General features: G+C 41.3%; 1 protein-coding gene across 1 annotated transcript in view; it reads left to right on the top strand.

Moving 5' to 3' along the window:
- The window catches only part of St8sia1 (ST8 alpha-N-acetyl-neuraminide alpha-2,8-sialyltransferase 1), a 139,770-nt gene that overhangs the window by 66,112 nt on the left and 59,206 nt on the right, over positions 1–14,452 (top strand). The window contains exon 3 of the mRNA XM_003470448.5: positions 11,439–11,548. Coding sequence (XP_003470496.1) covers positions 11,439–11,548 — 110 coding nt within the window. The remainder of the gene's footprint in view (positions 1–11,438; positions 11,549–14,452) is intronic.

The raw sequence follows: 14,452 nt of genomic DNA, 5'->3' as shown, positions 1-14,452 counted from the left end.
CTTCACCTACCCTCCTGGTTATGCCACAATTCAAAGTATAGTAATGTTGCTTGTCACAGTGAAAAATTGAAAAATAGTCTATGTTGATTGGGTAAGTGTAAGTCTGTGTGGCTTTGCCTGGGTTCTAGAGTAGAATGTACCCTCTCACCCACTGGTTCTACCTCTTAAAGGTTCTACCTGCCAGCATCTCCACTCTGAGGACCAAGTGTGTCTAATACACGAATGCTTGCAGGACACACTTAATCCTTACTCAAGCCACAGGCGGTGTGCAAGCCTGCAACTGGTAAGGTGGTACCTCATGCCAAGTGTCAGAGTGTCCTGCTGCAGGACTGACTGTAAGTGCTGGAGGTGTTTCAGTGGGGGTTGGGTGGGATGTAGATGCCAATCCCAGGAGATAAGATTGGTCAGGGAGGGAAGCCTTTAGATCATATCTAAGAGTTGACAGGATCTGGAGTGGGCAGACATTGGTCACAATCTTGATTCTGCACATGAATTATGTGGGGAGCTTCAGATTTCTAAGCTCTACCCAGAGATTCTATTTTAGGAGAGCTGATATGAGCAAGAGTATACGTCTTTGATGTACATCCTAAGCCACACTGTGAAAAAAAGAGAGGCAGGTAAAGAAAAATAATAAAGGTATTGAACGGGAAATTTAGAGGCTATAAAATTCCATTGATTAGAGACTTACAGGGGTCCTGAGAGATAACAAGGGAGCCATCCTGGCATTAAAGAACACTCTGGAATCAACTTCTTTGGCTTTTCTTATTAAGAAAGGATGACAGATGCTTTTCATAGAGTCTGGGAAGTAAAGGTGGGGCAGCATCAGTCACGGTAGCAGCAGCATTCTTTTAGTCCCCAAAAGAATGTTTTGTTCGAATTCTTTATCATTTAATAGAAAGAAATAGTTATATATGAGACAATCAATCTCGAGCTTGCTTTTTTACAAATGCAGATAGTTAATTAGCAGGCAATTGAGCTTAGTCCTCCTAGTTCAGTTGCCTAATCAGTTCAATTGGATTAACAGTCTGGCAATCTGCTGCCAATGCTAAATGACTCTACTGAATGATTACTCACTATAGTTGAAAGCAAGATGGATGTCTTAATTCACCCACCATTTTTTTTTTTTGTTTGTTTGTTTTTGTTTTTGGTGGTGCTAGGGATTGCACTCGTGTGTTTTGCAGTCCCCAGTACACCTTGAGTTACACCCCCGTCACTTTTCTATTTTGGCTCAGGCTGGGAGTAAACATGTGATTCTCCTACCTCAGCCTCCCAGAGGGCTGGGATTCCAAGCATGTCCCACCATGCCCAGCTCCAAACCACCATTTATTGGAACAGACACCTAACTGGATGTCTGGTTTTTAACCCTTACTTGGAATATGGATGGGAACATGATTGGTTGACACTGAGTACTTGCCATGTAGCCATACTTGTAACTTACTTGATATTTATAGTTTTTAATTTCTGGGGGGAAAAACATTGAGTCTGGTTATATGGAAGTATTTTTGCACCATCACATTCCTTGGGGTGTCTAGGTGGCACTTCCAAAAGTAAAAGATCAAAGAGAAGGAACCACCTCTACTACAAACAGTATTGTCTTTTGTTTTTCCATGTTTTGGTTTGTATGGGGACTTTTTGCATAGCACCTTATTTGAGAAATATGAACAAACACATTGCCAAACAAAATGCAGCCCTAGCAGTGATGAGTTTAGAAATCTCTGAAGTATTAAAGAAGTGATTTGATTCAATTCCACCTATATTTACAAGCCATTGTGCACAGCTTTAATATGTAATTCTCATGACTCATTGAGCACAAATGAATTCTAATGTGCTTCTGATTTGCTTCCATTGTTAAGCATCCTTTGAATTTGTAGGGGATTTTACTGTGAACAATCCCTGCAGACATTTTACAGATTGTAAAGGTGAAAAATAATTTGGTAGGTAGATAACAGTAGGGTAAATAGAGGGAGGAAGAAGAGGTAACAGCTTTAGTAAAGGTAGGTGGCCCAAAATTCAGGAGAAGATCCACAAGGAAGATTAAAAAGGTATAGAGGGAAAATTGGGTGTCTGCATAGAAATGGGTGGCAGAAAAGAATGGGCAGGATGTTGGGTGTATTGGTGAAAATCCCAAACGTTTTGTCTGTAGGCAGGGGAAAACTTGGCATAATTTGTAGTAAGCAAGTCATTTGTACCAGACTTTACTTAAGAAGAATTTGAGTAAGAATGAAGGATTGAGGAAGGGCACAAGCCAGAAGTGGACAGAAGTCATAAGTAACCAAAAGTAAGACAGCATTTTCTTTCAGTACTTGCATTAAAGGTAAAGCAGTAAAGAATATTAGAACCTCTGTAGAGGTAGGTATGAGGGTGATCCGAAGAAAGAGCTGTGCAAAGATGACTTTGAGATTTCTAGTCTGTGTCATAAGAATATTTTGGTTCATTAAAAACAAAAATGACAGTTCTTGGTTGCTTACTTTGTGCCACAAATAACTTTAATCCTCATAGCCACTGTCTGGAGTGGGTACCGTTAGCACAGAGGCTGAAGGATTACGGTTAGCTTGCCCCTGGTCCTACAGGAAACGTTAAAGCCAGGATTCTGATGCAGACAGGAGGGGTTCAGGGCTGATGTTCAATGACAGGAAGAAGAACTTTCTATCGTTAGAGAAAAGGAATCTATCAGTGGGATTTCCAGGGAAGGAAGTGTAACTTGCAAGGACTTCCAGAAGGGTGAGGCTCAGTTCCTCTGGCTGTTGCTTCTGCTTTCTGCCCTTACCTTTGAAATGTAAATGATTTTTACACTTTTTTTTTTTTTTTTACCATTCCACCATAATAAAATTCCATTTAATTTTTGAGGATGTTTGAAATGTGGCCAACCTCTGGTATAGGATAGACACAATTTTTGTTTACTGCTTTGGCATTCATGAGTCAGAAATGACATCAGTAGTAAATTTCAGTGAACTGAGACTTGGTTTTGAAATGTTTAATAAATATAGTCAATGGTGGCACAAAATGATGCTATATGCAATCTAGAAATGTATCTAGAAATGACAAATTGTATGTGAAATACACAATGCTCTCTGGATTGTTTAGATATTATTTTTTTAACCAATTGAATAACAAGTTTTAAATGACAAACAATACCTAGTATATATTCATATCATTCAATTTCTAGAGATGTATCATGTGCAGAAAGCATGATAATACTAAATTTATCTTTTTTGAAATCACAGTTTTATTAGAAGAATGGAGTATACAAGTTCTTAACAGCAGCTTTTTGGGAAATGGTTTTCATAAAATTGAAGAGCAGTAAGTGTCCTTGAATGTAGGGATCTGCAAATATTCAGTAATTAGTACTCAGAAATATATATCCCTAGAGAAAGTTTTGGGTAATGTTTTCTTAAGGGTTCAATAACTAAATATCTGTAAATGAGCATTTTTCTCTGGAATAAATGAACTAATTACTAGATATTTTCATCATAAAAATATTTTCAAATGCAAAGTAAGTAAACGGCTGAAATTTTAATTTGGACTTCCAAGCGTCTTGTTAAATACCTGAAAAAGCAAATGCATGTTAAAGTAAGTTTACTTACTGGAAAGGGCTGAAGCTGGCTTGGGCTTAACTCTCGCATTATTTTGCCTGGGGACCTGGGTGCCCTGCTTGTTAGGAATTCACTTATTGGAAGTTGCCAACCCTTAGCTGGAGTAGTAACGGATTGGAGACAGAGATAAAGAGATGTGCATTTGAGGAATATTGTTGGAGGGTTGGGGGTTTAATTGATGCACTGGTTAGAATGTAATTAGGTCCTTGAGCAGGGCAGTACAATTAACTATGTCAAGGAGGGCATAATTAGATGGGTGGCTGAATGGTGTAATTACATTCATAAGAGGGGGCTGTAATTAGATGTGAGGCAGGGGGTGTATTTAGATGCCTAAGTTGAGGATATAATTAACATATGGGCAAGAAATTAAATTATGTGTGTGGGTGAAGCATAATTATGTGTGGGAGTCCATGTGGATCCATAGGTGAGGGTACATAGAAATGAGTAGGTTGGTGTGCACCTAAGTGTGTGTTGATGTTCTTGTGGACAAACTTGGAGATTTTCATCATGAAGGCAGGCATAAGATTTGGCATGGTGACTCATAGCAGGTGGCATATAGGGATTTTTTTTTTGATCTCCCCAAAGGCTCACAAAGCAAAATCTCTGCTTTTTTGTTGTGATTTGAGATTCATATCTAATACTGACATTCATTCTTCACCATGGTGTCTTGCTTTATGGTGTTCCAAATACTGCATTGGTAAATTTTCTGGCTTTAAGGCACATAAGGGGGATGAGTACCCCCTTCTTACCTAGGAGAAGAGAGTTTGGAGATTAGTAGCCAGCAACAAGCCCCCACTAAACTGAAAAACTTACACATCACAAAACCAAAACACAACAGTTTTCCTGTGTATAAGGTGAGATTGAGATATATGGTAAATGGTGAAATTTAAAGAGTTACTGTAAAAGACACAATGCCCTTGATCTTCCTCCTGCTGCTCCCACTTGCTTCAAGGATGGGTCTTGTAACTTTCTGAAGTAGTTCTAAAAGCCCTCATTTCTGAGCATCTACAAGATGTGATAAAAAAAAAAAAATACAGTGCTACATGCCACCCAAAGAAAGGCAGGCTTATGAAAGATCGCAGTCATCCACCTTACTGAGCTTGCAATTTCTGGCTCTTAAATGTCAGAATGACCATGAATGGTAAATATTTTGCATCATTTCAGCACATCAAGACAGCTAGTGCAACTAAAGACCTGAAAGAAGACTTAAACTGCTTCAGAAAGCGGCAGGAGTAACAGGTTAAGTGTTTTTGAAGCAAGGGAAGTATTATCAGGAGCGATAATTAAAAAAGTAAAACATTCACTGTATTTTCATCACAACTGTCAAGTGTTAAAGTATCAACTCCTCCAGCTAAATGAGTACCACACAAAGTTACTTGTGCAATGAAACCACCAAAACTAAACTGGAAACTTAATTATCTAAAACAATTTTATCCATAAATAATAATGTTACGCTTCCTGTATAGCAGCAACAAAACAAGAAATGTAGGAATACAAGAGAGAAGAAGGTTGCCAGAGGAAGAAGAATAAAACAAAGCAGTTTAAAAATATTCTGTGCACTTAAGAATATGACAGTGAAGCAGTGAATTCTGGAGGAGTCATAATCAAATAGTGCACATAGTGTATTAAAGTTAAAACAGTTCTTTCATTGTCATCTTCATTAAAAAAGAACATGAAAAATACACATTTGTTGCTAAGATAATTTTTGGAACTAATGATATTAAATTGGCCATTTTTCATCTATTTATAGCGCTTAATCTGATTGAATCTGAGTCAGTTTTTATGAGCGCTAGAGCCTCAGATCCTCTTCAAGTCTGTTTAGGCCTTAAGTCAGTTTCAGCAGAGTTCTGCTGCTGATAGGATCTGAGTGGGTTTCTTCTGGGATCCCAAATGTTAGATTCCTGGTATTCCCAAAGATACTGGATTTAAGGATGATTTTTATAACTTAGATATAGAGACACAAGACCCAGCGTCCTTGATCTCTAGTTTGGCCCTTTAGTGGTTCTATGGGACACTTTTTATTCTTAGATTCTGATTTTGTATCACGTGATGCTAATTTTTGAAATTGTTGATCTGCCTCAAAGGCAGCCTCTTTCAAAACCTGGTGTAGCTTAATTTCTAATCAGAGATGCTCTTTAGCAAAATATTGTACATGCCTGTGAAAATAGTCATCACAACACTGTTTAATCCGGTTTGTTTTTGCTGAGGGATTTACATTTCTCTTCCATACATTTCCTACTTCCTCCTTCCCTTCAAGACCAGAGGAAACTCCAAAGCCTTTGGTGACTGCGGTGGTTAACTGCATATTAGAGGCAGTATAGTTACCGGTCAGGACTTCTAGTTAGAATTGTGGAAGAGGAGTGGGTACAGGGTCCCTGTGCCAGTGACTCAGCCGCACTGTGTCGGGGGTGAAGGTGGAGACTCGCTCTCGGCTCTTGGTTGCTCTACGTGGACTGCATGTGGGAAAGAGGAAGAGGAGACGTTTTGCATATGACCCTGGAAACCATGTTTCATTCACCTAGCTGTAAACGATTTGGAGAATGCTCTGCTGCTATCTACTCAGGGCACAAAAACAGCTTAAATTCTTCAGATTTTAGTAACATTCTTTCAGAAGTCATATTGTCAGCCAGAAATGTTATCACCATTTGAACCTGCAGTTCATTTCTGAAAAAGTCTTCCAGCCTCTAACGGTCTTTTCACCCTCAGCCATGTCATAAAACATGAAAGACTCTAATTTTTGTTTCTTTTTTTTTAACCTTCCTAAATTAAAAGTTTCCTAAGTCTGTTTCCAGAGAGTCACTGAGGAGTTGAAGGACCTGGCAAATTAGAATTCTTGATGCATAGTATAATATGATATTGAGAAACTGGCCATTAACAGAAGAAAATTATGGGAGAAAAAGTTGGAAAAGAAAATCTATAAATTGAATTAATAGCTATGCAAGAGTTGAAAAAAATTTTGAGCTCATCACTATAATTTATTTCATCTACCTTAATCTTCTCTTTCATTTAGAATATTTTTTAAGTTTGACAGGAGTGTTACAGTACTACAGTTTCAGATCTAGTAGGTATTTTCTTGCATGGGTAGAAGGAAATATATTTCAAAAGAGAGCATGCAGTGTTTTAATGAAAACACTATCAAAATCATAATGTTTATGGGACAATGGAGGCTAAAATTTCTTCTACGTGCTATATCCATAAAGGACCATAGCTTGTTCTAAATCATTATGGAGAGCATTGACCATTGCCAAATTGTACATTCTGTGTCTAAGGGAGAATAATGACAAGGTAATCTGTTACTGATGTTTATCTAGAATAAAAATTCATAATATTTCTTCCATTAATTGTTTTCCTCTGCAAAGCTATGGGGTGCTATTACTGTTCATGGATGTATTACCAATCACTTAGAAGGGTATACCCAGAAACTTGAGAATATATACTGAAATGAAATTGCTTGTGCAAGTGCTAACAATTGACACAACGAAGAAGACAAAGAGCAACCAAATATTACCAGAAAGATGTCAAAAGTGACTGTTATGTTTTTTAAATCCCTGGACTTTTGGGGTTATGTTAATAGGTGTGCATAAAATAGCAAATTGTCTGCTAATGAAATTATTCCAGATCATTAAGATGCAGCTAGATAAGTCACGGTTTTATCTAGGCATTTTATGGCTTGAATAGATCCATGAATTTCTGCTAGAAGAAGTGCAGGAATGAAAGGAGGCCAGGAGAATCCGAGGAGCCCAGCCTGTGGGTGGCTTTGTATGTGTCATCTCACAGGCACCTGTGTGATAATGTCCCCCTTTGAAAATGGGAAGCCAAACTCAGGGGAGTGCTATAGCTGCCCCAACTCTAACGGTCCTATGGAGTCCCAGGCTGTGTCATTGCTTCCCAGCTCTGCCTGTTCTAGTCCTGCCTCAAAACGCGGAACCCTTTGTGAGCAGGGAGGGCAAAGAAGTTTGCAAGGAGGGAACAGGAATGGGAAAAACAAAAGAGGAAATCAGTGTATATCATGTACAGATGCAAATTCCCTATAGTTAATGTGATCATTATGCATACCTAAATTGTACCACTAAACTTAAAAAACAAGCAAACAAACCTGGAATCGACACTATGTGAGATTTAAAAAGACCTCTCTTGAACAATTACAGAAGTTTTAAGTTAGTTTTTACAAATCAAAATAAATATTAGCTGAGGACACATGAATCTACATTTTCAAATAAACCATTATATGCTATATGTTTAACTCTGTGAACTCAGATCAGGCTTTTGTCCTTACTACGAAGCCAAATCCTTGTTAAGGTTGCCAGCAGCTCCTGTGTTGCTAAGTCCAGGGGCAATTTTAAGCTGTTGTACATAATTTATCAACAGCATTTGATGCAAATTTTCCTTCCTTCTTCACTTTGTTTTCAATTTTAGTCTTTCTTACATCTCTTTTCTGTCTGCATTCACTCTCCCGCCAATCTCTTGACTTTTAATAGTTAAGCTGACCACTTTCAACTTTCTCTGTCCAGGAAAGACGGGTTCCCTGATGCTTGCTCATTTGCCTAACTTAACTTTGTTTGTTTTTTTTGTTTTGTTTTGTTTTTTTTTTTGTTTTTTTCATTTTTATCTGTACCAGGGATTGAACTCACGACTGACTGCTTGCAAGCAGGCGCTTATGCCGCTGAGCTAAATCCCCAGCCCCTAACTTTGCTACTTGTGCGTCTAAATGGCCATTACGCACTTGATGTTAAGGCTTAACTTGTCATTAAAACTGAGTTTCAAATCACATCCTCAAACATGCCCACTCCTACTGATCCAAGTTACCAAAATTCCCAACCTGGATTAGTAAAGAGACTCCTCGCTGGTTTCTTTTTCTGTTCATGACGTCCTACAGCCACTTTGCACAGTAACACAGTGATTAGTCCAGCATATGCCGTAATGTCACTGCTTTTCATATCCCCCACCCCCCGGCTTGATGAGATTCTCATTGTACAATAAAAACTGAAGTTTTCCCCTGTCGATGTCGCTCCCGGCCGGCAGGAAGGACACACGACAAAGTCTGGCAGTGGACAACCTTTTCTTTTATTTTCTCTCCGTACAGCCTGCCCTGGGATCGCTCCCAGCCGAAGCCTCCTCTGGTCCGCTCCCCGCGGCTCCTTGCGTGCTTCTCCCTACAGTCTGTCCCGAAGCCTCTACCGGTCCGCTCTCCGCGGCTCCTTGCGTGCTTCTTCTGCTTCTTTTGCTTCTTCTTTCTTTGGCGGGAGAGGCACTCACTTTTATAGGGTTCAGTTGTTACTAGGCAGACTATCTTACAGGGCGGGTTGTGAAGCAGGAGATCTTACAGGGCGGGTTGTTTACCAAGCAGGAAGCAGGAGATCTTACAGGGCGGGTTGTTTACCAAGCAGGAGATAAGCGCCATCTTAGCACACTCGATGGGAGGGGTAATCTAGCTCAGGCTTTGCTCTTTCCTACAGGCCTCACGTCCGCCAAGTAAGGCGACCGGGCTCGGCCGCGGCTCCCAACATTCCCCGTGCCTTAAAAAATCCTGCAAAGTTTGTTTCCAGTCTACGGACTTCTTCTTCTCCCTTGTTGACTCATTTTCAGACACCACAGGCTATCTGCTCTCTCTTCCCATGGAGGAAATGTTCGAGTCTCCAGGTCTGTGCACCAGTTGTTTCCACAGGTATCTGAATGGCTCGCTTCCTTGTCTCCTTCTGGGGTACGTTCACTTGCAGCCTAAGAATTCTTCCCTTAACATCCTATTCAAATTGCAGTTCCTTTCTGGAAGCATCTTTTGACCTGCTCCATGGCCCGTATTGTGATGGCTGATCTTGACTGTCCATTTAACTGGTTTGTCACCTAGGGGATTAATAAAGCACATTTCTGATATGTCTGGGTGGGCCACAGGTTTGTGACCTTGGTCCATTGCTTTCTGGCTCCCCCCGAACCCGCACTTTGCTTTCCAGATGCCGTAAGTTGAGCAGCTTTACCTCCCCATGCCCTTCCGCCATGTTTCTTTCTGGAAGCAAGCCTACCATGAACTTTCAACCCCCGAAACTGAGCTCTTAAAGAGAGCTCTTTTTAAGCTATGGCCATCATGTGTTTGGTCTCAGGGAGGAAAGCTAACCAGTGCACTCATGTATCTTTATTTCTTATCTGTCTCTCCCATAGACTATAATCTCCAAGGCAACAGTGATTTTCACTTGTGTCCTTATCACCCAGGACAGTGCCTGACACATAGCAGACGCTAAGTATTTATGGAATAAGCAAACAACTATATTCAAACAACTTGAAGATACACAGTTAAATATTCTCCAGCAAATTATTGATCTAACTCATGTTTTTCTGCTGTTGATCCCAAACTCATTCTCAGGGGCAACTGATAAAAACACCATGCATCCATTCCAGATCTGTTAGAATGCTATTGGTGGGTTTTCCCTCTTCTGTTAATTTTGCCCTGCAGAGCTGACTATCTCAGCTCTAGTAATACAGGGAATTCCTGATGCTCTGTTTGCAGGTGCTTACACTTTAAGTACTGTATCTTTATCAAGAAAATTTCCATAGCTTTGGCTACTTCTTTTACATAGTAGAAATCAAGGGAATAAAATCTTCTGAACTGCACTAAGTGCTCACCTCCACTACCAATGAATGAAATATTTTTACTTATTTAAATACTTGATATTTTTATGAAGACCTCATGATATCCATGTATCAGTTCCATTTACTCATTTGTATAGTTGAGATTGTTTGCTTGAGATTCATCCAAGACAGCCTATTTAGTATCAATGCTGTTATTTTCTGAACCATTTACATATATGTAAGGTCTTCCTCTAAGAACCCCAATGGCTAGGCTTGGCTTCAGCAGGCAGGAAATTCTGTAGCTGGCAGTTCTTGCTAGAAGAGGCCAAATGATGCATTATGCTTCCAGGTGCTAGTGCTGGGTTTCCATATTCCCTGGTGCTATAAATAGCTCTCCAGGGCACACTCAGGGACACTGAACATTTTCCTTGCAGTCCAGCTTATTGTTCGCAGAGAGAGAGACTCACATGCTGTCTGGTTCAACTCAAGTCACTTGCCCCTAAATGACGCCCAACTTCTAGACAGAACCATCTGGCAAAGTGCTCATTTGCTCCTAAACACAGCATTTGCCCTCAGCAAAGCCTTTCGTGCCTTTGTTTGTGCTGCCTTCTCCTCCTGGCAGTATCCTATTTCTTCCAGGCTCATCTCAAGTGAGAAAGCTTTCCCTGTTTAGCTGCAGAGGTTCCTTCCTGCTCCTCCTGGCGCGTCCCCTGAGCAAGAGGTGCTCACTTCTGTAGAACTTCAGCATTTCAGCAGTTATCATTCCTCTTCCCCTTGCATCTAAGCTGTGGTTCCTGCGACTGTGACTTCTGTGTCCTTGCACATGTCCTCAGCAGCATAGAAAATGCCCCGAAACCTCCGTGCCGTAGGTGACTGACAGTACGAATGAATGAAATTGTAATCAAATAGGCAACTAGATAGAATTCCTTTGAGTTTGTTTCTAGTGTATTATCTTTAAGAATAATTCTGGGCTTAGTTTGGATTTTTGTTTGTTTGTTTGTTTCCCCTAGCAAATGCACTCTACTATGTGTTTGGCCAATTTGACAAAGACAGAAAAGATTATATTTAAATACTCTTCAGGAGAGTTTTTTGTTTTGCCTTTTTAATTTCAAAGGAACAGGCTAGTGTACTCCTTACTGACCTCTTGGCATCTTTCTTTCCACATGGTCTTCTTGCCTGGCCCAGCCTTCAATCAGCTTCCTCCAAAGGTTCTGCTGTAAACAATGCTTTTTGTGGGGTTGTGTGTTCTTTGCAGTGAAAACCCGCCTTGTTTTCTGTTGCTAGGCAACCCCCTTCCAGCTGCCATTGAAGAAATGCGCGGTGGTGGGAAATGGTGGGATTCTGAAGAAGAGTGGCTGTGGCCGGCAAATAGATGCAGCAAATTTTGTCATGCGGTAAGAGAGAGCACCACAGCGCGGCCTCTGCCTTCTCTCCTGTCCCCGCCCCTCCCAGGAGCCCAGGGCCTTTCAGAATTAGTCATTTGTCATTAATCAGCTGAAGCACACTCTTTAGTTTCCCTCTAGCTCCTACACAATGGAGTTCATGAGAGTGCTAAGGGGAGCCAGGGAAAGTGCCTGGATGAGATACAAAGCCACCAGAGCCCATGGCTACAGAGGTCCCCACTCTGACCCTTAAGCAGGACAGCCAAGAAAACAGAAATGCCCCTTCTTTGACCTCCTTTGAGATGTTACAATCTGGTGCTGGAAACTTCCTAAATTGCTCTATCTAAGGCTAGTTCCATACGAATAAACACTCGAATGTGTTCATTTTATTCTTTACCCTTGTCTTCCTGGTTTTTCACAGAAGCATCTCAAAGTAGCAGAGTAGGATTTGAAGGGATTCCCTGTGTGCCTGACTAGGAAAATGGGGAAGAGGAGGAGGAGTAAGTTTCAAACAAAGGGAGACCATGGGCAGGGGCCTGAGCAGAGTGGTGACATCAGATCCTAGAAGAGGTGGAGGCCCCTGCAGGGTTGTGATGAGGACATGCTGATGGTGTGGGTAGGGAGGCACTGTTGGTGATTTTAAGCACAGCACTCAGCAGTCTGGTGTGGGAGCAAAGAGCCAGGGATTGCCTTGGCGCAGGTTTGAGATTAGATGAGAGGGGAGGAGGACAGGGGTGACAGCCTGCAGAGCTGGCCTGGACAGCGTGAGAAGTCAGAGACAAGCCTGCATGTGAGACAGGGAAAGGACTGGGCTCTGCACTGTGCAGAGGAGAAAGGGAGGGGGTCAGCCTGTGGGGGTGCCCAGAGCTCAGGGGGTAAAGAGGAGGGAGACATGGATGGAGAAGAAAAACCCAAGAGTGGCCCACTGGAGTGCAAGACTTCAGAGGTTGGCTTATCCAGGGAATGATTAGACAAGTTGTAGGAAAACAGGATATTCAACACCGAGAAAGTCCAGGAGATTAGACTCTGTGGAGGTTTTTCAGCTCAGACCCTAAAGTTCCAGTGAAGTTGGAAGGACCACCAGCCAGTGGCTAAAGGGCTTTGTGACCAGGGAGCCAAGGGCCCCAGCAACACAGAAGGCAGGAAGCTGAGCAAAGGGGCAGGGCGATTTTACATTTGTGGGGTTTTTTGTAGGGCTAAATAATGAAGTGGCTGAAGTAGCTAAAAGATCCATGAACCAAACCTGCATGAGGAGAGGAGGCTCCTGGAAAGACCCAGTGTCATTTGGTGAAGCCTGTGTCAGAGTTGGGACATCCTTACCTGCTTTTCCTTCTTTGGGTGCCCTAACGTCTTTTTTTTTTCCAGTGTGGCACTGTCTTTTTCACCTCTATTCCAATTTTTTTTCCTTCTGCGGTATATATAAGCAATAGGAAAATGGGGGAAAGAAAATAATTTTCTTAATTTAAATCAATGCAATGCAGTTTACTGTGCACTTTGCATATTATAGGGCTTTAGGGCGGCTTCTGGGAAGGCATGTTGAACAATTCTGAGGTAGGCTTATGTCCTGGGGTTGTGCTTTGGGACAACGAAGACATAGATGGCGGGGGGTCAGCAAGAGCTTCTGAGTAGAAGCGTTGTCGGGGTGAGTGAGTCTTCTCTTCTTTCCCTTTTGCTAGGGAAAAGGCTTTTCCATACTGTAATGTGCAACAGAGCCTGTTGCAGTGTCCTGAAAAATACAGTACTATGTGGTGGAGGTAGATAGAGATTTAAGCCACAAGACTGGATGAAATAACCTAGAGAGCAGGATTGGGTGAGTTAGGCCTTGGGTCTGCTCAGGAACCTACTCCAATATGTTGGCTTTAGGTGAGGCTGCAGAGCAGACGAGGATCACTGCAGGTTAGGAGGACAAGCACTTGCCCTTGGTCATGTCTGTGACCTGCGGTATGTTACGTTACCTTTGCTGGAGCTCAGCCTTCTCATAGGCTTGAGGAAGAGGGTTTTCTGTTATGTAACTCTGCTTCTACCTGTGGTTCTGTGAAGGTGGCATTAATGACACAGCTTACTTTAAATTTTCAAATTGCTTTTGTGCATACGTTTATTAGCTCTTTCCACACGTTGATGTTAGGAAGTAAGCATTGGTAGGATTAAGCTCACAGGTTCAAAGAAGTTAAGTGAGTTCAAGTGGCCTTGAGATGGTATAGAAGGAAGCAATACCATAAATATTTTTCTCTATTATTCCTGACTCTGTGTGCGTGCACACGTGTGTGTGTGTGTGTGTGTGTGTGTGTGTGTGTGTGTGTGTCTTCCCTTAGGAAGATGAGTATTTTCAATTTAACATGTATGAGACCTAAGCACCATAGGGGATTACCTAGCAGTACAATATTTATCCCAGATAAACAAGACGGTTGGCCCCGTATATCCTACTGATAGATCCAAGCTTGGAATTAATGAGTATCCGTGATTAGAGTGTCCAACACAGTATGAAGCATAACGATCATAGGATGATGAGAAAAGTGAGCACTGAAGTGAATTCAAGGAAGATAGCATTGTAACTAAAGCTATATGTGTATGTGTTGTGGATTAATATTGAATTATTTCTGTATCACATTTGAAATTTTAACAAGCTTTATATGGGGTTGCCAATGTGGGAGTAATAAAGGTCAATAAATTATTTTTAAATTATTACTTGACCTCTTACAGTTCTACTTACACAAGTGGTTAACACACATTCTTAGGCGGCACATTTAGAATATTGAAACATTTTCAAACAGTGTTTAGGAAGCATATGGCTAGTGTGATCCTACACTCTAGGTTATGTGGGCACAAGAAGTGGAAAAGGAGACCCCAAAACAGACCTGCCTGTGCAGAGAGATATACCAGATCACAGCGCAAACTTTTAGGGCTAGATTATAATAA

The sequence above is a fragment of the Cavia porcellus genome, unplaced genomic scaffold, assembly GCF_034190915.1.
Source record: "Cavia porcellus strain 051 isolate PalLab524CR breed Dunkin Hartley unplaced genomic scaffold, mCavPor4.1 scaffold_27, whole genome shotgun sequence".
In the NCBI taxonomy this organism is placed as follows: Eukaryota; Metazoa; Chordata; class Mammalia; order Rodentia; family Caviidae; genus Cavia; species Cavia porcellus.
This window is presented reverse-complemented; position numbering and strand designations above follow the sequence as displayed.